The 26,628-nt window shown below is 39.4% G+C and overlaps 1 protein-coding gene across 5 annotated transcripts in view; it reads left to right on the forward strand.

The window, feature by feature from the left end:
• kif13a (kinesin family member 13A) overlaps positions 1-26,628 on the forward strand; it is a 298,393-nt gene that overhangs the window by 87,383 nt on the left and 184,382 nt on the right. For all 5 annotated transcript variants that reach the window (XR_013888690.1, XM_080204107.1, XM_080204085.1 and 2 more), the window contains exon 4: positions 1,245-1,305. Coding sequence is in view for 4 of the 5 variants with exons in the window: in XM_080204107.1 (XP_080060233.1) it covers positions 1,245-1,305 (61 nt within the window). In the remaining variant the exon portion in view is untranslated. The remainder of the gene's footprint in view (positions 1-1,244; positions 1,306-26,628) is intronic.

The following is a 26,628-nucleotide window of genomic DNA, read 5'->3' on the forward strand; positions in this document are numbered from 1 at the left end:
TAATTTGAATTTCTGCTCAGATAATGTTGACAATGTCCTACCTTGAGTCAGTGGTAGCCTCTGACATACTACTACGTTTTCATGGAAAGTTTTTAACTAAGCTGATATGCCAAGGTGTAGGGCAGGATTCTCCCAAAAAAAAATTCGAAGCCTCCAATTCATGTGAAAACAGGAGTAATTCCTGCTGATTTTTTTTTTAGCGTGATTTTCAAATTGCATCTCTGACACTGCATCACAGAGTGCTCTAGCAAAATCAGAGGGCAGGCCTATTCCCACCCAGGAGGCTGGCAGCATAGCACTGAGTAGGCCACTGTGCATGTGCCGATCTGTCAGAGTGGAGATCTGCGTATTGCTGGCCAGCCCCAACAGCCATCCTATCACTGGCTTTGCAGAGCCCCCCCACTGCCAAGTCTGGATGGCTAGTCCCGATCGCCGGCCTTCCTCCCCCTGCATGCCATTCCAAATGTAGAGTGCCCCTGTTATCTGCTTCCTTATGTTGGTTTTATTTGACAGAAAAGCACAAAAGTTTCACTAAAGTTATGTCCAATTTTTGTCCTTCCATCAAAAGTGTCAAATATGTTGACTCATTTGTCCATTTGTCTTATTTTGGGAAATTGCTTGCACTGTATCTCTAACGCTTCTGTATAAGTAAATGATTGCACCTCTGAAATGCAGTGTATGAAGCAACTTGAGGCATTTTGGGCTGCTGATGCACTAAAGTATTAGAAGTTTAGAATAGCCCACAGGCCATAGTATCTGAGGAACTTATCTTCTGCTATAAGTTGGGAATGCAAATTTCTTTTACTGCCTGCCCCCACTTCAAAGAACCAAACTTGAGACATCAAATATTCAGGGTACCCTGGGAGTGTTTCAGTGTCTTACTGGATCTACTCATATTTATTGATGAAGAAGCATGTAAACACTTCCAATCCTGGTTCATACCATGTAATCCGTTATACAAAATGCTATAAGTTCTTAAATCTCAAGTATACTTGTGCTCCAGTACAATATGTGTGTAATAGGTTTTCTTATAATCCCATACAATTAATTCTTTTTGGAAAGCTTTGTGCATTTTAATACCATTTGAGTAAAAGTATTTCTTTTCTGTGGTGTTTTTTGTTATGGAATAAAGATTGCCTTCAACCATTTTTGTAGGGAGGGAAAAGTGCATCAGTACTTTTAGAAGTTCAGTTGTATATTCAGTCATTATTACATAAGTGGTAATTGGAATTTTCTTTTATTAGGTCTTTGCTTTTGACCACTGTTTCTGGTCCATGGATGAAAACAACAAAGCAAAATATGCAGGTGAGCCTTTTACTAAGTGTAAAGACCTTTTGGTACTATTTATTGCATGTATGTGTATCATCTTGTGATAAGATCATTATTTAATTGCTCGGATAAATTATCAGTTGGATTACTATTTTTTAGACATGATATAGTGAACCTGTCCTAGGAAATATCATCTACTTGCCAAAGAACTGATTGGAAATATAAATTGATTTGCTTTTTAGTCCAAGCTCTTTTTAAAAACTTTTTCATAAAAAAAACTTCCCAAAGCTGTATTAAGAGCATGCAGGTCAACTTGAATCTATTCAGCTCCACACAAATGTAATCTTTTGTACTGGAGGTGTTTTCTGTACATTCTTGTATCTGTTGCTGTCCTCCACTGTACTTGCCTCTTTATTTTAAAGTAATGAGTTTCATCAGAGGCCTTTTAGAACATGAGATAGACGAATCCTTGGGCGCTAAAACCGTAGTCAGGCAGATTGAAAATATTGGATCAATACAACTTGAGCAATTTTGTATTTCAAACTTTTCTATTTGGGGAAATTCGATTTGAATATTATGAAGTGGGTGGGGGGAGGGTAAGAAGGAAAAAAGGAAGACTCCCTGGTAATAATGCTATACCCCTGGTAACCATTTTCTGTGAAAACTCTACCCAAAAGATAGGCACACGTCCTTGCTGAAAATGTGTTTGTTTCTGTGTATGAATAAATGTGAACTAAACCAGAAATAATTAATGAGAAAGCTCCTTTCATCTTTAGGCAGTTCAGGGATCCCCATTTGAACCTTGGAGTGAATTTACGAATTATAAATTAACATTAATGAGCAGCATCAACAACTTTTGAGCTGCTGTTTATCGTTTTGCATGTTCTTTGGGCAGTTTGCGCAGTGGGTAGGTTTGATTTTTATTTGCCAATCTCAATCTGTTTTTCCTCATGGATGTAAAGCCAGTAAAAGAGCACTTGGATGCCCTTTGGTATTGGATGTGACTTCCAATTCTTGTCATAAATAGTTGAGTAGATGCAAGCCATCAAACTGCCTCATTGTGGATCACAATGCTCTTTTCTTATGGCATAGTTACAACTGTTTTGCAATTGACCAAAATTCACTTGCAGCATTCTTCCATTAAGTTAAAAATAGAGCAGTTTCTAGTTCATAGCCAGTCCTCAGCTTTTGGTGGCAAAACTGTTCTCCACGTTTTGTTAAAACTAGAGGAACTTTTGCAGAGAAGCGATATGGAATCTTCTCATTAGCTCCTTTTCAGTTCATTACTATTTCATTGAGATTGTCCTTTTCCTTGGTTTCTTTCTCCTGACAGCACTGATTCCCTACTGGGTTGTGGTTTCACAAGTGTCTAGTATTCTGCAACCTTGAGTGCTGCATAAGCAGCCAATTATACTTGTACAAACTAAATTGATTGGTATTGCTGGATTTTTCAACCTTAGGGACTATCATAGTGGTACCCAATCTTTTCCTCATGGAACTGTTTCTAGTTGAAATCATTTGGATGTAACCCAAAGGTGTAATGTGGGACAGCTTTACAGATAGTCAAGAGGTTAGCAACACTGAAGCTGCATTGATGGTTAAGTAAAGCAACAGAAAACAATTTTCTTCTGCACTGAGTCCCTTCAAATATTATTAGAGAATTTAATGTTCATATGTGATGTGCACAGCAGTAAAGTGAGCACGCAGTTCATGATCAGATATTGCAGAAACACAGTGTATGTTCTTTTTTAAGGCAAAAGTAATCTTCTTGTCTACATCTTCTGTCGCTGTGACCTATGTCTTGATGAAAAATCTCATGTTTCGAAGTGACCTTTCTACAACTATAGTTCATGAAAGGAATCAGTCCACTTGTGCGCACAAAACATTGATTGTTAGTGGGAAAGGCAATCTATTTTATATTGCAAGAGTTGTATGGGGTTAATTCACATTTGTCTGTTACTTAGTAGCTTGGGGCATAATTAGAAATGAACAAAAGCTTTTGATGAGCAGCATGTATTTTAAGTTATTTTTGTAAAGACAGTAAAATGATTCTGGGGCATTTTCTTTGAATGAATTGAAGTGATGTGTAACAAGACTTCCACTTTTTAAAGAAAAAGAGTTCATATAAAGCAACTCTAATTTGCTTTCTTGCTTCCATTTTTTACATGATAAGGGGCTCTGAGACTATCTTGTGTGTCACTTTCTCAGTTTAGCTTTGAAACAGGATTGTACTAAAAATGGGTTGGAATGTGCAGCTGCAGTCAGATTAGCTTGCCTGTGTTTAAAATGGTGGCCCTGTCTGTAGCATAGCCCTGCTTGTGAAACTTTAGCATTTCATTTAGTTCTTCCTTTTATTTTTATTAATTAGCTCTTAACACTTAGTGTCATTTAGTGTCACTCGTAAGCCCTCACTATCTGTGTTACTCCATTATCAGCTTGGTGGATTGCACAACTATTTGGTGCCAGCCAGCAATCAGACTGCAGAAAAGTGCTCTCGGCATTGAAGCTTGAAGGTGACCGATTGTCCCATTCAAGAGGATCAGATGATTTTTTTTTGAACAGAACATTTTAGATAAATGTGAGGTGTTGCATTTTGGTATATCAAATTGGGGTACGACCTACTCAGATAATGGCACAGCACTGGGGAGAGTAATAGAACAAAAAGATCTAGGAGTACAGGTTCATAGCTTCTTGAAATTGGAGCCACAAGTGGACAGGGTAATGAAGAAGTCATATGGCATGCTTGGTATCATTGGTCAGAACATTGAATACAGGAGTTGGAATGTCTTGTTGAAGTTGTACAAGACATTAGTAAGGCCACACTTGGAATACTGTGCACAGTTCTGATCACCCTATTATAGAGAGGATATTATTAAACCAGAAAGAGCGCAGAAAAAATTTACTAGGATGCTACCGGGACTTGCTGGTTTGAATTATAAGGAGAAGCTGGATCGACTGGGATTTTTTTTCCCTAGGAAGTTTAGGGGTGATCTTATAAAGATCTATAAAAGAATGAGGGGCATAGGTAAAGTCAACGTCTTTTCCCAAAGGTAGGGAGCCTGCAACTAAAGGGCATAGGTTTAAGGTGAGAGGGAAAAGATACAAACGGTCCAGAAGAGCAATTTTTTCACAGAGGGTGGTGAGCGTCTTGAACAAGCTGTCAGAGGCAATAGTAGAAGTGGGTACAATTTTGTCTTTTAAAAAGCATTTAGACAGTTACATGAGTAAGATGGATATAGAGGGATATGGGCCAAATGCAGGCATTTGGGACTAGCTTAGTGATAAAAACTGGGCAGCATGGACAAGTTGAGCCAAAAGGCCTGTTTCCATCCTGCAAACTTCTATGACTCAATGCTCATTTAACGCTAGGTTTGTCAGTAGTGGAAACTAACTATTTTTAAACCTCCTTGTTATCTTTTTTAAGACCTGTGCTTTCTCAATTCAGTGTATCATTACAGAATTAAAATGCGTAATACTTTCTTCCAACTGAAATGTTACTACTTGCCACAACAGGCATATTAATGGCATTTCAGAAATACTTTGCTGCTAATTTTACACAAATCAAACAGTTTTGTATTGTGGGCTTGTGCTCACAAAGAATCTGTTCCAGTTCGATCAAACCTGTTTCATTTCAGCTCCTTGTAGTACTTTACAGAACTGTATTGTCACTCATTACAGCTAAATTTCAGCTCTCCTGCAATCTGTGCCATGTGCAGCAATGAATTTGGTACATTGACTTATGTTCTCCAAAATTTAGTTCCTTGCAGACGACCATTTCTCTACAATGTCCATACACTGCAAAATAGATTAATTCAGCATGGTTACCATGTGTTGAGGCCACATTCACTTTATATTGTCTTTACAATTGAAAGTACATAATACAACCTGACTTCATTAAATACAGCCCTACTTTTGTATCCTCTTCATCTTTGATTCTGCTCAGATGTAATTGTTTGTAAAGGAACACTAAAATTATACTTCCAAAAATTAAACATGCTGGGTGAATTCAGTAGTACAGTTTTCAACCATGCTTTGCAGCTCATCGACAACAAATATCTGTTAGTGCTTTTATTAGATGATGCGTTTTTTGATTGTATTTTTTCCAGTGCTGTCAGTAATGCAGAAAACTTAGAGCAGCATTTGCAAGACTGCTTTACTGCAAGCTAGTTTTAATGAGTGAGCACCCTGTGTTTAAAGGTGCCACAGTTTGTGAATCGGGTAATTAAAGTTTTACTAACAAACATAATTGTTTTTTTTAAAAATTCTTGTAAATTTGAAGTGATGGTTTGTCCAAGTATCTGAACCTGATGGATATAATAATGATTCCAAACTGAGTCCTTTTCATTTTTATTTTTAGTATTTCTATTTTTTTACATGGTAATTAGATGCACCACAGTTATATTCTGTATGTTTAAAACATTGGCACACATATTTTATTCAGAAAATGTGTTAACCTTTCCCTGAAAAGGATCACCAGTATGAATTACGAGATGAAATCACAATTCAGGCTTTTAATATTTAATTACATTTTAAATTAGTTCTATTGCCTGCAGGTTGTCCATGATTAACTCTTTAATAATCTAAAGAAATAATGTACTCTGAAATTCATAATGCTATAAGCCATGTTAATTTTGTATGTCATGTCTTTTAAACTTTTGTCTAATTAATACTTGTAAATACACAAAGAACTCTAGTATTAATATTGAACTGGTTAAGAAAAAACATAAAATTCAGTGAAATTATCTCCATAATTAATGATGTAACATGTGATTTTTATGCCAGAAATATTTGTTCAAATTCTTTTAAAGTTTCTCTTTATTCTCAAACTCTTTGATTTTCTTCAAAACATCAACCATGTTCATGCCCCAGTCATTTTGTGTCTTGGCTATTTAACTTCAATCACTTGCATTTTTCATTTTGGTTGATTTATTCAAAACACCTTTTTTGTTTAAAGAATGCCATTTCTAAATATTTGCTGTGATGATCAAGACACTAATTTATAGACGGAAAACATGTACAAACTTGGCAACATCAGTGTCATTCGATTATTGGCCATCTAAATCAGCATCATTGTGAGTTCGATTAATGGTCAATTCTGGATTTGTGAAACTGGTTCACAGTTGATTGTCAGTCATTGGAAACTGATGAGTCAAGTGGTTTTCAGTTTTTTCTGAGCTTGTTTGTAGAAATTAGTGTTCAAAGCAAATTGTGTTTGGTTGTGCCACTAACCTCCAACACATGTGGCCCAGACCAATCATTGAACCTGGCAACTTCATAGTCAATATGTTTTTCTTATTGAATGACTTATTAACTCATTAGGATTTATTTCAAATTGTTTGACATAAATTGAACTGCCTCAAGCAGACATCAGAATAAAGTTTCTGACCAGAATAGATACAGGTATAGACAGAGACATTGAAAAGTCTTTGGGTTAATATGTTTCCTTGCAAGTTGTCAGAATATTGAAGATTCCTAAAGATATCAACAACGGGAACCTGCAGGAGCTTTCTATGATGCATTTAACTTGCAAAATTGCTTTAAGTTAAACTGTAGGTCACTAATTGTCGTGGAGTGAATTTTGCAGCAAGGAATAACAGTTCAATATGTACAAATCCGTGTGCTGAAGGCTGTAATTCACAACTTCGGTTCTGTCTGGCTGACAAGGATCCTGACAGCTTTGTGAAAATTGTGACAACTGCCTATACAGTCGAGCTGAGTGCAAAACTAGCCCTGAAGCAGAAAAATGACAGCTGGAGCTATCAGAAGCAAATTCCATGTCCGTGGGCTGCTGCATTGGGTGGAGCTCATGTCTGAACAGTAGACATGGAGCATGAGAGATTGCCAAATCCAGTTCTGTTATTATTACCTACACCTTTCCTGGCAGAGACAAAGAAGTCAAGGATGAGAATCCTAGTTTCTAACAGATTTAACACTTCATTTATTTATTGAATGAGCCAACTGCTTGGGATCTGTCATCCTCCATGGCACAGTCATATACCATAGAATCCTTATAGCGCAGAAAGAAGCCATTCGGCCTATCGAGTCTGCACTGACTCTGAAAGAGCATCTTATCCAGGCCCCACCCCATGCCCTGTCCCTGTCACCGCGCCCATTTACCATGGCCAAGCCATCTAACCTACACAGTTGAAATTTTCCCCCAAAATTTATTTTGGATCAGGAAGCTGGTATGATTCCCGCTGAGTCAAGTTTTGGGAGAGGGGTGAGTTTTGCATGGGTTCTGAGAGGGACGGGCCTAAACATACCAGCAAGCCTGGCTTCACAGAGATTGGGTGCCATTTTTAAATGGCACCCCAATCTCAAAGTGAAATTGAAGATCTCCTCCCTCTTCCTTTCCCCCCACTGCCTTGAAGGGATCTTCCCTACCTACTTCCCAAAAAAGCAACAAATAACGCCAGCACTGGCATTCTCCAAACATGACCTCATGACCCGACCCCCCCCCGCCCCCTTCATGGTTACCCCCTCCTTTATTACCTGCCCCACCCCACCTGGTGTTGCCAACATGACAATGCTAGGGTGCCATTTGGCACTGCCAGGCTGGTATTGCCAGGTAGGTACTGCCCAGTCATGTCCCCAACTACTCAAGGGTTCCAGTGGTCTCCAAGATCTCCCATCACACCTGGTCTCCGTTTGTGGAGACCATTAATGAGTCTCGTCAGGTTGTTACGGTGCCCGAGGGTCAGAAAATCCTGGGGGCAAGGGGAATCCGGCCTTAAACAGATTCTGCATTTTAAATTACCCATTCAAATATGATAATCTGGTTCCCAACCAGCTTGGGAGCAGTGGCTGAGAGAATTGCAGTGGCATTTCACACCAAGGCCAAACGTTCTAAACCCCTCACCCACAGTTTTCTGACCCTTCTCCATTCTAATGTGATCTGTGCTAGGTATGACGTGACCAGAAAATCACAGCCCACATCCTTGGACTGTGGGAGGAAATCCATGCAGACAAAGGGAGAATGTGCAAACTCCTTACAGACATTTACCCTTGTCCATTATGGGCAGCAGCTGAGATTTTACAATTTAAAAAAATACAGTAATGTGTTTGAGATGTGGCTGATGTTGATGAGGCCACATTTATTGTCCATCCTTGGAGCAGGAATTCACTCCAGCTATTTCCGCTCATGATAGTGCTCCTTTTAGAAAAATTGTATAAATAATATCAACCAAAATGAGAGTAATATCGAAAAACTGGTTAAATAATCACAGTGGATTAGGATAGAATTTATTTTTAATAGAAATGCTGACAAAACTCTTAACTTTTCTGACTTGCTACTTAATGGCATTTCCACCAGATATACCACATTTATTTCAATTTTAAATGTATCTGAATTTCTCACTGAAATTTTTTTAAACTGAAAATAATCTTTCCATCGCTGTCATTTTAGGTATTTGTTTTGACTTGACCACGCCAGATTTCACGTGGCATTAGTCCAGGAATTGTAAATGAAGTAACATTTTCAATAAACTTCTCTCCTTGGATAACTTATTATAAAGTTTGAGAAGTGACTGGTGGAAGAAGCAGAGACACATGTCGTGTCTTACAGCATGAGGGCAATGTATTTCAGAACAATGAATTTTGTGAATGATTTTTCTTGGTACTGCTTTATTCCCACTTAAAACAGATACGTGCTGTGATTGTCAATAGGGACCCTGCCAGACAATGCGCTCAGTCTGAAGAGGAGAAGGAGGTCATTTGGAAATTGGAACCACTCGGATGATAGATGTCGACTTGCATTTTGTAAAATCAAGTTAGTTAGCAGTGGAAATGGGAGCAGCAGAGTGGTAATTAGATGTTTATGCTGAGGCTTGAAATAAAACAGTGACTGATTTGAGGGGAATGTGATGGATTTAACGTAGAGTGGGGGTTGGGGGGTAAGATGAGAACAGAGAACCATGCAAGTTTGTTGCTGGCGTGATTGCCATAACAATGCTGGAATGCAAGTTTTTGAAGAGTTCAACTCAGACACTCTAAAATACCAAGTGTATCTTCATGTGAGTGGATGATTTTACAGTTGGTTACTGCTAATTTGGTTTTAATTTTGCTGCATTCTTCATGTCATTAATTGCTTCAAGTGAGGATTTCCCATGGAGGACATTTAAGGAAACACATGAACTTACATGTATGTGCTAATGTGCAGATATTCATTGTGCTCCTTAAAAAGAATGGTTTATTGTGGCTTAATCTTTTGAAAGAGCTTTTCCTTTCTTTTTTAAAAAAAGTTGCAAAACATTAAAATTACATCTTAACATGCTGTTGATATGAAATAAGAGACTTGAAGGGACACTGAATTCAGTAGCGTGAGCTGAACTTAAATGAATACTTTAATTTGTACCCAGTTACTCTTGTGCACTTTTTATGGCTGCACTCCTTTGATGCTAGCTGCAAGTGTTGAGTCAGAAATCAAAATAAGGGCTGGCTCGTGTAGCACCATTGTTTTATCTATCTGCTTTTTCATTACCTGTCTCACTTTTCCCTGAAGGTAGTGCTTCATGGGTGTAATTCTGTAGCTGATAGTTCTTTGCTAGCTCACTGCAGTGGCTATTTTTCATGTTGGAGCCCAAATGCAAAATGTCAGCGGGACATCCAATCATAAGTGTATTCTAGGTTGACTCCGTTTCTGTTCAAAACTCGCACAAACATGCATTTTCCATGAAGGGTCAACGAGTAGGCGGCGGTGTAGTGATATTGTTGATTATGAAATCTAGCAACCCAGGGTAATGCTCTGGAGACCTGGGTTCAGATCCCACCATGGCAGATGGTGAAACTTGAATTCAATAAAAGCTTAGAATTAAAAGACAGTGATGTCCGTGAAACCATTGTCGATTGGCAGAAAAACCCAACTGGCTCACTTGTGACCTTTAGGAAAAGAAATCCGTTGCCCCTACCAGATCTGGCCCACAGCAATGTGGTTGACTCTTAACATACCCTCCGGGTTAGGCAGTAAATGCTGGCCCAGCCAGCAACACCCACTTCTCATGAATGATTAAAATAAGATTGTGATCAGGAAGAGGAACTCTAAGCTTTTGTTTCATGTTCCTCTGTTCAGTTGATTATCTGTCCCCAGATCTCTGTCTAGAATCAAGAAAATAGGAGCAGGAGACCATACTGCCTGTCGAGCTTCTCCCCCATTCAGGACGCATGGTGACACAGTGGTTAGCATTGCTGCCTCACAGCGCCAGGGACCTGGGTTCCCTTCGATTCCTGGCTTGTGTTACTGTCTGTGCGGAATTTGCATGTTCTCCCCATGTTTGCATGGGTTGCTTCTGGGTGCTCTGATTTCCTGCCACAGTCTGAAAAACTTTCTAGTTAGGTGCATTGACCCGAACAGGTGTCGGAGTGTGGTGACTAGGGGAATTTCACAGTAGCTTCAAGCAGTATTAATGTAAGCCTTACTTGTGACTAATAAATAAACTACTTTACATGGCTGATCTTGGGCTTCAACTCTACTTTTCTTGATTCCCTGAGAGACCAAAAATCTGTCTGTTGCAGCATTAAATGTAGTCAGCAATGGAGCACTCACAACCCTCTGAAAATTCCAAAGATTCTCCGTCCTTTTTTGAGTGAAGTAATTTCTCTTCATCTCATTCCTAACTGATTGGTCACTTATCCTGGGACTGCATCCGTGTGTTTTGGAATCCTCAGCCAGTGGAAACAGCCTCTCAGCGTCCACTCTAACAAGCCCTATCAGAGTTTTGTATGTTTCAATGAAATCACCTCTCATTCTTCAACTCTAGAGACTATAGTCCCAGTTTACTCAGCCTCTCATCATAAGACAACTGCCTCATCTACAGAACAAATTTGATGAACCTTCACCACACTGCCTCCAATGCAAATAAATATATCCATCCTTAAATATGGAGACAAAAACTGTGAACATTGATAGAAACGTCCATAGAAAATAGAAGTAGGAGTAGGCTATCCAGCCCTGCTCCACCATTCATTATGATCATAGGCTGATCATCTAATTCATTACCCCAATCCTGCCTTCCCTTCCATATCCCTTGATGATTTCCCTCGCCTTTGCTTCGAAGGGACCAACATTTATTTTGGCTATTCTGTTCCTACTTAAATACTTATAAAAGCTCCTACAATTTTTTAACATTCTGCGAGCCCTTAGCTTTTGTGTGGCACCTTATTGAATGCCTTTTGAAAATCCAAGTATACTATATCTGCTCTTTATCTATCCTACTAGTTGCAGCCTCAAAACCTCTTCTAAATTTATCAAACAGGATTTCCCTTTAGTAAAACAATATCTTTTCTAAGTACATTGTTTTACACATCTTTTCTAAGTACATTGTTAAGATTTCCTTAATAATAGATTCCAGCATTTTCCAAACAACTGATGTTAGGCTAACAGGCTGTAGTTCCCTGTCTTCTCTGTTACTCCTTTCTTGAATAATGGTGTTACTTTTGCCAGCCTGCACTTTAATGGGACTGTTCCTGAATTTAAAGAATTTTGGAAAATCATAGGTGGTGCAACCCCCGTGACTGCAGCTATCTCTTTAGAACTCTGGAGTGAATGCCATCAGTTCCTAGGCATTTGTTGGAGTTTAGTCCCTTTCCGATACTTTTTCATTGCTCATATTAATTACCTTAATTTCCTCATTCTTATTAGTCCTTAGATTTCCCTCTATTTCTGGTATGCAACTTGCCTGTCTTCACAGTGGAAAACAGAGCATTTGTCCAATGTCTGTCAATTGCACACTCCCCATGATCATTTCTCCTGTCTCTGCTTCTAAGGGACCAACGTTTATTTTAGCTGCTCTGTTCCTCTTATCTTTATAAAAGCTCCTACAATCTTTTTATATTTCTAGCTAATTTACTTTCATATTCTGTTTTCAACCTGTCCTTAAAATCCACTTTTTAATGGCCCTTTGGTTTCGAAAACACAGCCAATCTCAGATTTTGCTTTAATTTTTTGCAACATGATAAGCCTTTCTTTTAATCTAAAACTATCCTTCTTGAGTGAGACCTACCTAGATGGGTCTACCTTGCTAAGTTTTTGTTTGTATTTTTATTGAACATTTTGAATTATTTCTTTAAATGTTTATCACCTTCTTACCTTTTAGTCTATTTCCGAAATTAACCACAGCCAGTTCTCCCTCATTTCTATGTAATTGGTTTTGTTTAAGTTGAAGATTCTTGTTGTGACTGGAGTATTTTACTTTCAAACTTAACATTGAATTCAATGGTAATATGATCACTACTTCCTACTGGATCTTATACTATGACATTATTAATTAACCCTGTTTTACAGGGGGCAGTACAATGGTTAGTACCACTGCCGCACAGCACCAGAGACTCCCATTCAATTCCGGCCTTGAGCAACTGTCTGTGTAGAGATTGCGTGTTCTTCCTGCATCTGTGTGGGTTTCCTCCCACAGTCCAAAGTTGCGCAGATTAGGTTGATTGGCCATGCTAAATTGCTCCTCACTGTCAAGGCATTAGCAGGATAAATATGTAGTGATACAGGGATGGGGCCTGAGTGGGATTGTAGTCGGCGCAGGCTCGATGGAGCAGATGGCCTCCAACTATACTGTAGGGATTCTCTGAGCTATTCTATGATTACTCAGTACAATATCTAACATAGCTTTATCATTAATTGGTTCCACAACATACTGCTCCAGAAAACTCACAAAAGCGATCTACAAATTTATCTTTCCAAACCACCATTGCCAATTCTGTTGTCAACATGTCTATATGAAAAGTAAGTCCTCCATAATTATTACATTGCCATTGTTACGAATTGCAGTCACTTCTTGTTTGATATTCTGCCCAAAAGTATAAATACTGCGAAAGGGTTTATAAACTACTCCTACCAGTGTTTTCCTGCTTTTGCTAATCCTAATTTCCACCCACACTGACCTTTTACGGCCAGATCCTTTCTCACTAATGTCTGAACGTCATCCTTTCTCTCTTCCTTTGCCATTCTGTCTGCCTTTCCAAAATCTAACATCCGCCTTTTGGAAATATTATGTACCCTGAAATATTTGTTTCCCAACCTTGATGACCATGTAAGCATGGGTCAGATTTTCTGGTTGTGTCCACACCAAGACTCGAATTTCCCACCTGAGGTCAATGGACCTTTAAATGGTCTGTCAAAGTTTTTCTCCCGCAGTGGAAAATTTACCTGTATGTCTCCATAATGGCAATTGGATCGAAATCATTTACCTCTCTTTGTGCCACTGGCTCATCTATCCAATTGCAGATGCTTCATGCATTCTGAGCAAGAATCCTTAATTTCATTGTTTTTATTATCTTAAACTACATTGACCTTATCCACTGATGCACAATTAGTGTTAAACTCTCTGTCCCTTCTTATCCCACTCTACTTGTGCTTACCCATTGCCACACTGTTCCATCGCCCTGACCTTCCCCTTTTGGATTTCTAAATCTCCCTTCCTGAACCCTGCATTCTCCACCCACGCTCGCTCCCCTTCCCACTGTTCGTTTAAAGCTTTATCCACAGCCCTAGTTATATGATTGGCCAGGACACTGGTCCCAGCCTGATTTAAATGGAGCCCATCCCAGTGGAATAGCTCGTTTCCCTGTGTATTGATGTCAGTGCCCCAGAATTGAAATCTCTTCATCCCATACCATTCCTTGAGCCAGTCATTTAATTCTCTTGACTCATTGCTGTCTGGCAATTGGATTAGATGACAATCCAGAGATGGTTACTTTTTACATTCTACCTTCTAATTTAGGTTGTAACTCCTCAAATTCTCTTGGGTTTCACCAGGAATGATGTTCAGCTGTGTGGTTGGTTCCCAGTGGACCATAGCAGCTGGATCCTCCCCTCCTACTCCAAGTTCATCTCCAACCAGAAGGAGATGTCCTTGACTCTGGCTCCAGGCAGGCAACACAACCTTCAGATCTTCTGTTCAGACCTGCAGAGATCCATCCCCCTGACTATACTGTATTCTATTACTGTTGCATTCCTCCTTACTCCCTCCACCTGAATGGCATTCTTCACAGTGCTGCCACGTCAGTTCATTCATCTTCCCTGCAGTCCTCTCCTTATCCATAAAGGTAATAAGTGATTCTTACCTATTGGACAAAGCCATGGGCTGAGATTCCTCCATCATTTCATGCAGGTGGGTTAGATTAGATAATGTGCCTTTCCCAGGATTTGGGATTTATATTTACATGGCAAATATATGAACGTTAAACTATATGTAGACCTCCAAGCGTACCTCATGTTAATCAAGAAGTATACATAGGTTTAAAACAGTTTCAGAAGGAGATAAAACAAATGTCAACCTTAACTCTGAACTTTCTGAAGCTTGGTAAAAGTGAAGTCCCCTTAGTCCCAGATGACCATAGGCTGTGACTGTTGGTGATTTAACCTGAAGATCACCACACCCCAGATGAGAGGCAAGATTGAATGGGCAGGACCTTCATGAATAACAGCCAATATGAGAACTGAACCTATGCTGTTGGTATCACTCTGCACTGCTAACCAGCTAGCCAGCCAACTGAGCTAAACCGACCTATTTGATTGGTATTGCTTTGGGATATGTAGGGCAGTTGTGAATTCCATGAAGTTTACAAAAATGATTTTTTTTATTTCCACAGAAGTTTGGCTTAATGTTACTTCTGCCATTAGCGTTGCTCTTTGTCCATTTAACATGTAATATGAGTGACAAATATAGAACTGACATCTAGTAAAGGAGATATCTGGGGAGTATATATCAATTATATAGTGCAGTACCCTGAAGAAATAGAAGGATGAGTAAATACCTTTCAAATTATGTTCCTTTCTACTGTAGTTGTGTTCAAAAGACAAATACCCAAAATGAGCAACTACTTGTTTATTGTGATTCAGAGATATTTATGTAGAATCCATACAATTGCTCATTTATTATCACATGAATCAGTTAATTAATAAATGTAAGTATGGATTTACTATTGAACCAATTTACTGCAGTATTGTTTTCACCTTCGCTTCACAGTTATATGACAGCATGACAGTAGCCATTTCAAAGGATCATCTTGGAATTGCAATACTGTGACCAAGATTTTGCAGTTAGTGGCAAAGAATTGGGGCTGATACAGACATTGTGTTCAAAACCTTCTGTTTTTGTCACTAACTTGCACACTTGTGAGCTCACATTTATTTCAACATTAAGGTCAGAAGTAGGAATGCTCACTGATTACATAGTGTTCCATTCAGTTGCAACTGCTCAAATAATGAAGTGTTCTATGTTTGCACGTGACAGACTTGGACAACATTCAGGCTTGGGCTGATGAGCGTCATTCAATTGCTAGGCGATGACCATCTCCAGCTAGAGAGGAACTAGCTACCTCCTCTTCACAGTCAATGACATCACCATCTCTGAATCCCCTACCTTGCTGTTGGTCACTACTGACTAGAAACCCAACTGGACTGGCCACATAAACATGTGGCTTCAAAAGCAGGTCAGAGGCTGGAATGTTGGGGTGAGTAATTTGCACCATCCCAAAACAAATCAGTCCACTTGATTGGCACCCCATTCACTACCATAAATATTAACTTCCCCTATAGCTGACACACCATGACAGCAGTGTGTACCATCTACAAGACACAGCATAATATTGCACCAAGGTTCCTTTGACAGCCCAAACCCACAGTCCCTACAAGCTAGAAGAACATCAACAGCTGTAAGTGTATTTCCCAAGATATCCAGGATCCTAGAAATACATTACGATTCCTTCATTGCGACTCCATCAAAATCCTGAACTCGTTCTCAAAGAGCATTGTGAGTACGCCTATACTACATGGACAGCAATGGTTCCAGAAGGCAGCTTGCTATTCCCTTCTCAATGATAATAAGAATGTTTGTATTGCCAATGGACCTGGTGCAAATTAGATACAGGTAGCAGATTTTGGAAAAGTTGAAGTTTACAGGAGATGGGAGGGCAGCCAGGAGGAAATACAAATAGATGGCTAATGCAAAAGCAAAATACTACAAATCTGAAATAAAAACAAAATGCTGGAAATACATATCAGATCTGGTAACATTTATCAGGAGAGAAACTGTGTCAACATTTAGAACAATGACCTTTCATTATCTGATTGGTCACATATCTAAAACATTAGGTCTGCCCTCTTTCCACAGAGTCTTAACTAAGCTTTTGAACACCTGGCTTAAGATCTCAGTATGTGGCTAGATGTCAAATTTAGTTTCATGATGCTGCTGTGAAGCATATTGTCTATGGGCCAGTATCATTGGAAGTTGTTGAAAGCGTGACACTGATCAGTCTTGCTATTAAATCATTCTCAGTCAAGTGTTGTAAGGGGACAGTCTGTCTTAGGGTGTTTAAATTTGGAGGTGAGGAAAAAGAGAAAGAAGAAAACAAAAATAAACTTTTTTAAAGTTCATGTAAAGTTAAATTATTCTTCTTTGCAGTAAGCAGAATATAGCCAAAGCAAACCCACACAAATGAGGGGATACGTTTAGCAAACACCAAAATGTTTTTGTCCTCTGCAGCAACTGATGAACACAAGGGAATATTGAAGGTCTGATTTCCATTTTACAGCACTTTAAGGAAAAGCAGTTAGGAGTTCATTGGAGATCCTATTGGCATATGTTTCGTTTATAAATGTTGGTTGAGCATCAGATTCAAGACACATCCAGTAATCTGTGACAGTATTGGTTGGATGGAAGTAGATGAAGGTTAAAATGCATTTTTCTCCCTCAGTGGAGGAAGCCATCATTTATTTTTAATCTATGTTCGTTCTTTAGTGACATTCAGTGTTAGGACTAACAAAATATCTGGTGTAGGTTTCTGCCTTCCCTAGACTCTTTTCCATTGGCTTGGTAATCTTAGTAAAAAGTCTGACAACACCAGGTTTTAGTCCAACCGATTTATTTGATATATCAAATAAATCGGTTGGACTAAAACCTGGTGTTGTCAGACTTTTTACTGTGTTTACGCCAGTCCAACGCTGGCATACCCACATCATTGGTAATCTTAGCCAGTGAGTAGCCGATCACATGCCCCTTGTTCAGATCCAGTCTGCCGAGGTAGCTGATCTCAGCCAAGTGCTACAACTGGCCTCTTTTTGGAGTTGTGAAGTGGCATCAGTCTAGATTATTCTCCTGGCTATTACCTAGTAACCCATATGGTGGATGGGTGTAGACACAGGGTGTGGATAACATGCGGCTTCAATGTAATGGGCTATGTGTTCAAATTACCAGACAATAGATGTGGATAATTTGTAAAATTGGATGAGAGACTGGTAGCCTAACAACCTTATTCCACAAGAATCCACACCTTCAGGAAAGGAGAAACAAAACAGGATTTTGATTGAAGAAAAAGAGAGAAACTATTTTGACTGATAGGAGAGTCCATAACCAGAGGGCACAGAGATGAACGAAGAGGACATTCAGTGGCATGCATGCCTCTGCCATGCTGTTCAAATTAAATTGTAACGTTTATGCATTTCCAGCTTTTTTTTGTACCATAAAATGTGCCAATACAATTTACACTCTTTACTAAAATTCCTTTGGGCTTTTCCTTGCCTGGGTAGGTGTTACATATCTGAGCTGAAAAAAGAACTTTTTTAATCAAGACTTTTTAAAATCTCATTGAGGAGACTTCAGGCCAATTCATATTCAACAAGATGCTCTGAAAACTCTGCTCATGTTTTGACTGCTGTGACAAATTGCACCACAATTGAGAGAGTGCACAGCATTCTAAAACAATCAACATTCTAAATAAAACAACATACAACATTGAACAAGAAAAAAATCAATTTGCTCTATTTCCCAATACTAATGGATGGATCCTAAAAAGAAAATTCCAGGATTCGCATCTATGTCTTTGCCAAAAACTAATTAGTTTTTCCTTGGGCCATATTCCAGCTGTGTACCAGGTTTTGCTGAAATTCATCCATTAGTTTTCGAGGTGTGCTGCTTGCAGCCAAACACACAACAAGGATGAAAACATTGCTTCTATCTGCATTCGGTGGCACAGTGTTGATTGACAAAAGAACTGCTGAGGGAAGATGTAGAATAATTTTTTTAAATGCATGAAATTATGATCTGGAATGCATTGCCTGAAAGGTTGATGGAAGGAAAATCAATTGTAACTTTCAACAAAACTGAGATATATACTTGACGAGGATAAATTTGCAGGACTACGGGGAATGAGGAGGGCGTGAGAATACTTGGATAGCTCTTTCAGGGAACCAGCATAATAGGCTGAAAGCCCTCCTATGAATTTCCTATTGTGCAGTGACAAGCAAGAATTGGTTGCTGTATTGTGTGCAGTGGCTGAGTAATCTTTAGCTATGTCTCAGTGATGACATATTTACTTGCAGTGTATGTGTATGAATAATCTGTATAATAATAGGACTGTGCTTTAAAATTAACCAGCTGCACTACTGTTGCAGCTCAGCAGGAGAAGTCTGTTAGGGCAAACACACAAAATATTAAATATTTTAAGTTTGGGTGTTCCAATTCTTTTGTTATTTGTGAGCTTAACAATGTCTTGCAATGGCCTCTGCCTTGAATAATGAAGCATGGAAATAAACATTTTTCCTTTGTTTCCTATGAATAAATTAGCTTGTCAAGTTTGCACCTTGCAGATTCATTTATTAAAAAAAATCAAAACCAAATCAATTTGGAATGATTGTTACCTTTTCCCAATCTGTCATGTCACACTTGTGTAGACCTATGATTAGACTAAACCTGGACTTCTTGTCCACAGTTTTGATCTCTGCATTACAAAAAGAATATAGGTCATTGATGAATGTGTAAACAAGGGTTACAAAGATGATACCAGACTGACAATGTGTACCTATCAGGAACGAATGAACATGTCGAATGCGTTTCCTAAAGAAAAAGAAGACCGATAAGCTACCCTATTGGGTGCCTTTAATGAACAGTTTGATCGGGTAAATATAAAGATGCTGTTTCCACTTGGATAGTCTAAAACTAGAGGCCGAATGATAGTCACCAATAAATCCAACAGGAAATTCAGGGGAAACACCTATTATTGAGATGTGGAACTCACCGCTATAAAGCAGCTGAGGCATATAACAGGTGCATTTTAGAGGGAAGTTGATGAAAATATACAGGAAAAAGAATAGAAGGTTATGGTGATAGAGGGGTGAAAGGAGGCTTATGTGGACCATTAACACTGGGATGGACCAGTTTCTGTAATTAGAACAGAAAATACTTGAAATAACTGATAGTTCTGACAACATCTGTGGAATTGACGTTTGGGATCGATGAGCTTGCATCAGAAACTTGATCAAGTGATGAAAACTTCAATATTCTTTCTCCACAGATTCTGCTGGGCATGCTGCTAACTTACAGCATTTTCTATTTTAATTTCAATTTTCCAACATCTGCAGTATTTTGCTTTTGTGAGATGTTCTGTGCTGTGCATCTTATAATGTAAAAATAAAACTGACTCTATTGGGAGTACATTGTGGACTGTTGAACAGAGGAAGGGAGATAGAGTGGGAGATAAATGAATAATGTGAAGAAAATTTAAGAACAAGACAATGGACCCTTGCATTATCCAAAGGTAAACCAGAGGAAGAGTACTGTAAGGGATGAGGAAGGGATGAGCCATAGACTGTACCCATTACTGCTTTTGGTATCAGTACAAGTTGGAGAACATCTTATTAAGCCACCATAATTTGCTTAAGTTTGATGTAATAATTGAAGGTGACAAATTGCTTGAAGATGGAGTTACTTGACTTGAAAAATGCCAGGTTTACCAAACTAAAAATGGAACTAGCCAAGATCAATCAGAAGAAAAACTGACAAGATAGTGTAGAAACAATAGCAGATGCTCAAATATGTGATTATTAGGGTGCAGATTAAACATGCTGGCCTAGATTTTTCAGTCAGTGATATATTAACAATGTTTGCCGCTGACTTCAAAGATCTAATGATCACTGTGGCACAGACTTCCCCTATTCTGATGGTATTTAAAGTCTGATGTCTCAGCTTTTTGGCTAAGATCAGGGTCAGATCAAGCCAAAGTGTTTTTTGTGTTTGTTTCGCAATAAGTATGAAATTAGCACAGTATTGAAGACCTTTTATTCAACAAAGTGGAACTTTTCCAAGGATTTTTGCAGTAAGCTTTTGTCAATTCGCTTAGGCATTGCTCTCTGGCTAACAGTGCACCCTCTGAAGGAGCATAGAATCACTGAGTAACTTATTAATTTCTGTGCAAGTGCAGCTCCGAACGTTACTGTCAGTTTCAGTGGAGTAACGATGGCATAGGCTGAAAGTTTAAATATAAAATTTGTTTATTAGTGTCACAAGTCGGCTTACATTAACACTTCAGTGAAGTTATTGTGAAAAGGTACTGTTTCAACATCATTTCCACTGGGAGATCAAGGCTGCACTCACCAGCAGTGAAGGTGAAGCAGCAGAGAGTGTATTTTCTTGGTTGAGTAGAGAAATTAAAATGAAGCTTGAAATGAAACAAAACTTGAGCTGATAATGTGAATAAAGTTCAACCTAACATTAAAAAAGACAAGAAATGAAAAAGTTAAGCTAATAAAGGAATTGAAGAAATTGACAGGAAACAAAAGGAAATGGTGAACTGGTATTATATATATGCAAAAAGTAAAATAACTCAAAATATGTTGTACTTCACATGAAGAAGATTATTTTGTAACTGTAATGATGGAATTGCAGAAATATTAAAGAACACTTTTATTTATCAAAGGATGTGTGAAGAAGCTGAGCAATTAATTAGGGTAACTATATTGTTCAGGAAGTAACTAAGAAAACAGTGGAAAGAAATGCTGAGCCCTGAGGCATGCATCCTAGATTGCTGATAAAAGTCAACAGGGACATAACAAGCTGCAGTCTTTCAAACATCCTTAGATGTGGAAGTTGTGCCAGTCGGGAGCGTTTCCATTGTACCATTTGTGTATTTCTTGCAGAAACTGGAAGAACTGAACCAGGTAACTGTAGATGAACCACTTGACACTGGCAGAGTCTAGAATCTATATCACAGTATAAAATTGATGCCAACTCAGAAAACCAGGTATTTTTATTCACATCACATTTGAGAAATTTCAGTTTTTTGAGTAAGAATGATAATCATTGATAAAGGAAGGGCATCTTTGTGCACTGTTTTCCAAAAAATGTTCAGCAGTGGATGAGGAGGTTTGCTGATTAAGTTAAGCTGCATGGATGGTACTGTTGCAGTATGAATAGAAAGTTGGTTAACAGATGGAAAATAAAGTAAGAGTTGATTGATTTTTTTGTGGGGGGACAGAGAGAATTCAACAATGGTATTTCTTCAGGGATCTGTGTTAGATCATTTACTTTTAATATGAGATGTGAACGTTGAGCGTGTGGATGGATCAATTGGACTTGATTGTAACACTCCAGGCATGTGTGGCCGGCACCAATCTCTTGTAAAGTTTTGTAGATTGTAAAAAGGTCAAGACAAGATAGAATTTGGGAGAAAACAAATTTAGAAAGCTAAAACCATTCTTCCTGATGATCAACAAATTAATGATAAAGTTGAAGGGTCTGACTACTGGGGAATGGGACACACTACTTATACCATGCCTGTATCATATAGTTCGTGCAGGCTTGGTATGGAAATGCTCCACCAAAATGCATTCAATTTTGTCTTGAATGAAAACTCTGACTGCATGGGGCTTACCTCAGTTCTCAGAATGATAAAATCCCTACAGTGCCGAAGGAGTCTGCATCAATCACAGTTCCACTGAGGCCCTATCCCTGTAACCCTTCGTATTTACCCCATGCTAGATCCCCGACACTAAAGAGCAATTTACCATGGCAAATCAACCTAACCTGGAAATCTTTGGAGTGTGGGAAAAAACTGGAGCACCCGGAGGCAACCCATGCAGAAACTGGGAGAACGTGCAAACTCTGCACAGACAGTGACCCAAGGCTGAATTTCTAGCAGTATGCTGATCTGTCCCCAATAAAAAAAAGCTCCTACAAGCGTGAGTAAGAAAAAGATTGAGAATGGCTCCAAGGATGATGAACTCCAGCTCTGTAGATAGATCAGAGAACTGGGGCTATTTTGCTTGGAGAAGAGAAGGTTGCGAGGAAATTTTATAGTGATACTCAAAATGAAGACTGATTTAGACAGAGAGTGTTCCAATCGGTGGAAGGATTGATCCAAGAGGGCTGAAATTTAAGGCAATTGTAAAAGAAGCATCAATGACGTGAGGCAAAACCTTCTCACACAGTGAGCGGTTAGGATCTGGAATGCACTGCCTGGGAGTGTGGTGGAGTCAGATTTAACTCATGGCATTCAGAAGTGAATTGAATCATTGTGACAAAGACAAATTTGCAGAGCTAAAAGCTAGATGAAAAGCTCGATGAAGTTCCCAGGGCCAGATGGGGTCTATCCCAGAATTTTGAGAGAGGTGAGGGAAGAAATTGCTGAGGCTTTGGCCAAAATCTTCGTATTCTTTTTAGCCATGAGCGAGGTACCAGAGAATTGGAGAGAGCTAACATTGTTCTTCTGTTTAAGAAGAGCAGAGAGACAATTCAGGAAATTACAGGCCTGTGAGCCTTGCATCAGTGGTGGGAAAATTATTGGAGAAGATTCTTAGGGACACGATGTACTCGCATCTGGAAGAAAATGGGCTTATTAGCAATAGGCAGCATGGTTATATGTCTCAGAAACTTGATTGAGTCCTTTGAGAAAGTGGCAAGAAAAATTGAACAGGGCAGTGGATATTGTATACTTGGACTTCAGTAAAACCTTCAATAAAGTTCCTCATGGCTGGCTAATATAGAAGGTGAAGTCGTATGGGATCTGAGGTGAGCTGGTAAGATGGATACAAAGCTGGCTTGGGCGTAGAAAGCAGAGAATAAGATTGGAAGGGTACTTATCCAACTGGAGCTCTGTAACAAGCAGTATTTCACAAGAATCAGTGCTGGGGCCTCTGTTTGTAAAATATATAAGTGATTTGGAGGAAAATGTAGGCAGCCTGATGAGCAAATTTGCAGATGATACAAAAATTGGGGGAGTAGCAGATAGTGAGGAGAATTGTCAGAGAATATTAGCAGGATCTGAATCAGCTGGAGACCTGGGCCTAAAGATGGCAGGTGGACTTTAACTCAGACAAAGGTGAGATGATGTGATGTGATTACTGCAGAAGGAAAGTACAAAGTAAATGGTGGAGTCCTTAGAAATATTAGCATACAGAGGAATCTAGGCATGCAGATCCACAGTTCCCTGAAGGTAGCAACTCAGGTGGACAAGGTGGTCAAGAAGGCATATGGCATGCTGGCCTTCATCCATTGGGTGTTGAGTATAGGAATCGGAAATTATGTTGCAGTTGTGTTAAGATTTGGTTAGGCTGCATTTGGAGTATTGTATACGATTCTGAGCGCCACGCTACCGGAAGGATATTGATGCATTGGAAAGGGTGCAGAAGTGATGTACCAGGATATTGCCTGGTTTGGAGGATATGGACTATGAAGAAAGGTTGAACAAACTTGGATTGCTTTCATTGGAGCATTGGAGAATGAGGGAGGTGGCCTGGTAGCGGTATACAGGATTATGACAGGCTTGGATAGTCAGAACCTTTTACCAGCGTCCACGGGTCAATTATTTGGGGGAATAAATTGAAAGTGAGAGGGGGGAAATTTGGGCAAGTTTTTTTACGGAGATTGGTGAATGCACTATTGGAGGAGATGGTGGAAGCAGATTCCATAACAATGTTCAAGAGGCATGTGGGCACGTATATGGATAGGCAGGGCATAGAGGGAAATGGATCTCGTAGAAGCAAAAAAAATTAGAGAGGCATCTGTGACGGCACAGACTTGATTGTCCGAAGGGCCTATCCCTGTGCTGTACTACTCTTTGTATTAACTGCGCTTGCAGAGAGCCAGCACAAACACAATGGGCTGAACAGTGGGCCCTGTGTGAAACCATCCTTTGATTAGTTGCTACTCACCACTTAATCTTATTGTCTGCGCACGGTTACAGTTTCTCATCATTCTTTTTAAATTGATGCCATTTTGTGGCGATTCTTAATTAGGTTAACGTGTCATGTTCTGTGACTTATAGCCTAAGAGTTGGTAACCTTATATTTCAATGATATATACATCTGTGTATGCTCATGAACAAGCATCAGAGTCTGTAACTGATTGCACGTTCCTGCTGTCCTTGCCTGAATGCTTTGGTTCAGATATTCCTAAGCATCTCCCTTAAGAGCTGCTAAATCTTTAGCCTTAATTTTAGAGTACAGTCGTAATGGCCTGTAATTTAAGTAGGAAGAGGGCATGCAGTCTTAGTCACTGGCTATTCATACCTATCTTGACATTTATTCAGAGTATCTTCATTCCAATTTAAGTTTCTGCTGGGAGTGGTGTCTAACTAAAGAAATGATCATATCATTAATCATCTTTCCTGCTGTAAATAAGAGTCTAACTTCAACTTTCTCATGCACAGCACTTTCAAACACGGTTTTCCAAAAAAAAACAAAGTGCCCAAAGGGCGGGAATATGGGAATTTTTCCTGCCCGTCTTTTGGACGAGTTTAGTTGAATGAATTTCCGGCACTCTGCACCACAGAGACCATCAGGGGATTTACACCAGTGGAGGTGGAGGGAAGAGACTAATTCCACTCGAGAGATCGGCATCAGCGTGCTCAGGGGCTAGTGTGCATGCGCCGACCTCCTATTATGTTGGGAGATCTGTTGACAAGTACTTATTCCACCCCCCCACCAATCATGCTGACCACCAGGATTCAAATCCTCCCATCACCACAGTTGGTGGAATTTAAATTCGGTGAATAAATCTGAATAAAGCTAGTTTCTGTAAGGTGACCATGACAACTAGCATCGATGGTTGTAAACCGTCTGGTTCACTAATGACCTCTAGGGAAAGACATTGCTGTCCTTACTTGGTCTGACATATGTGTGAATCCAGACTCTCCGCAATTTAGCTGACTCTTAACAGCCCTCTGAAATAGCCTAACAAACCACTCGGGAGCAATTAAGATGGGAAATGAATGCTGGACTTGCTGGCATCTCCACATCCTGGGAAATAATTTTTAAAAATGTCAAGGTGCATCATAGATTATACCAGAGCAAGATACATAACCATATGAACCATCTGATCACGTCTAAATTAATAATTGTGTATTCCTTTTTGGACTAAGGTAATAAAGTTTTATTTATTAGTGTCACAAGTAGGCTTATATTGACACTGTAATGAAGTTACTGTGAAAATCCCTCAGTCAGCACATCTCAGTGCCTGTTCAGGTACACGGAAGGAGAATTGGAGAATTTAGCCAATGCATCTAACCAGTGAACTCAACTGGCGAGGGCAGGGGAAACTGGTGGGGAAGGTAGAGGAGTGCCTGGAAGTGAGCAATGGCAAGAACTGCACAGAGTCTCTGTACCCAAAGGGATTAAGCCCCAGAAGCTGACAGTAGTCCAGATTCCAGATTCATTGATCAGGGGTTGTGGGAAGGTGAGAGGCTCGAAAGATTCGTCACTCACCAGTCAACCTGTCAGGGGAGGGGAGGAGCTGATCTGTATAAAAGCAGTGGGGCCTAGGGAGCAAGTGGCTTTCAGCGATGGGAGACCTTTCCATTCGGCAGCTCTCACCATCTCCAGATTCAGCCTGAGTCGAAAGGCCCATCTACTGTAAGTTGTAAACCAACTCAAAATGACTCTTCATAACCAGATAAATGTATACAGTCTAGAGTGAAGTTGATCAAAGAGTTTCATCTCAATGAGCATCTAATGTTTTCTGACGGGCAGGTTTATGGTGCGAATTGAGCTATTGATCACGTATAGAGCATGGCCAATGAGCCATTAGCATTGACTGAACCACATATATCAGACTGGCAATTGCAGTTTAATTGAAGCTACCTAGTTAATGGAAGAGACAAGGTTGGGAGTTTTAGCAAAGTGAATACATTATTAACATTGTTTACAATGTAATCTCAGACCATCGATTAACTTTTATAATTGATTAACTGCCTTTTATGATTTGTCTACTCAACCAAAAATATAAATTCTTGTCTTGGGGAAAGTGGAGTTAACAGTCTGGGAATGGGGTGTTTAAGGAGTGGGAAAAAAACAACCAGTGAGTAGATTGTTAGAAAGGAACATGTCATGTGAGGAGAGGTGAAAGGAGGGCATTTGGACCTTGGGGCTAGGGCAATTGAAGGTATAACCATCAATGATGGAGAAATTATGGTTGTGATTGTTCAAAAAATAAAAAGAATTAGAGGAGGACAGATATCATAAACTATTTGCAACAATCTTCAGCCAGAAGTGCTGAACGGATGATCCATATTGGCTTCCTCACAGAGGTCAACCATCAGCCAGTTTGATTCACTCTAGGTGATATCAAAAAGTAGCTGAAGGCA

This window comes from Carcharhinus amblyrhynchos, chromosome 2 (assembly GCF_965287045.1).
Source record: "Carcharhinus amblyrhynchos chromosome 2, sCarAmb.v2.hapA, whole genome shotgun sequence".
Taxonomy (NCBI): Eukaryota; Metazoa; Chordata; class Chondrichthyes; order Carcharhiniformes; family Carcharhinidae; genus Carcharhinus; species Carcharhinus amblyrhynchos.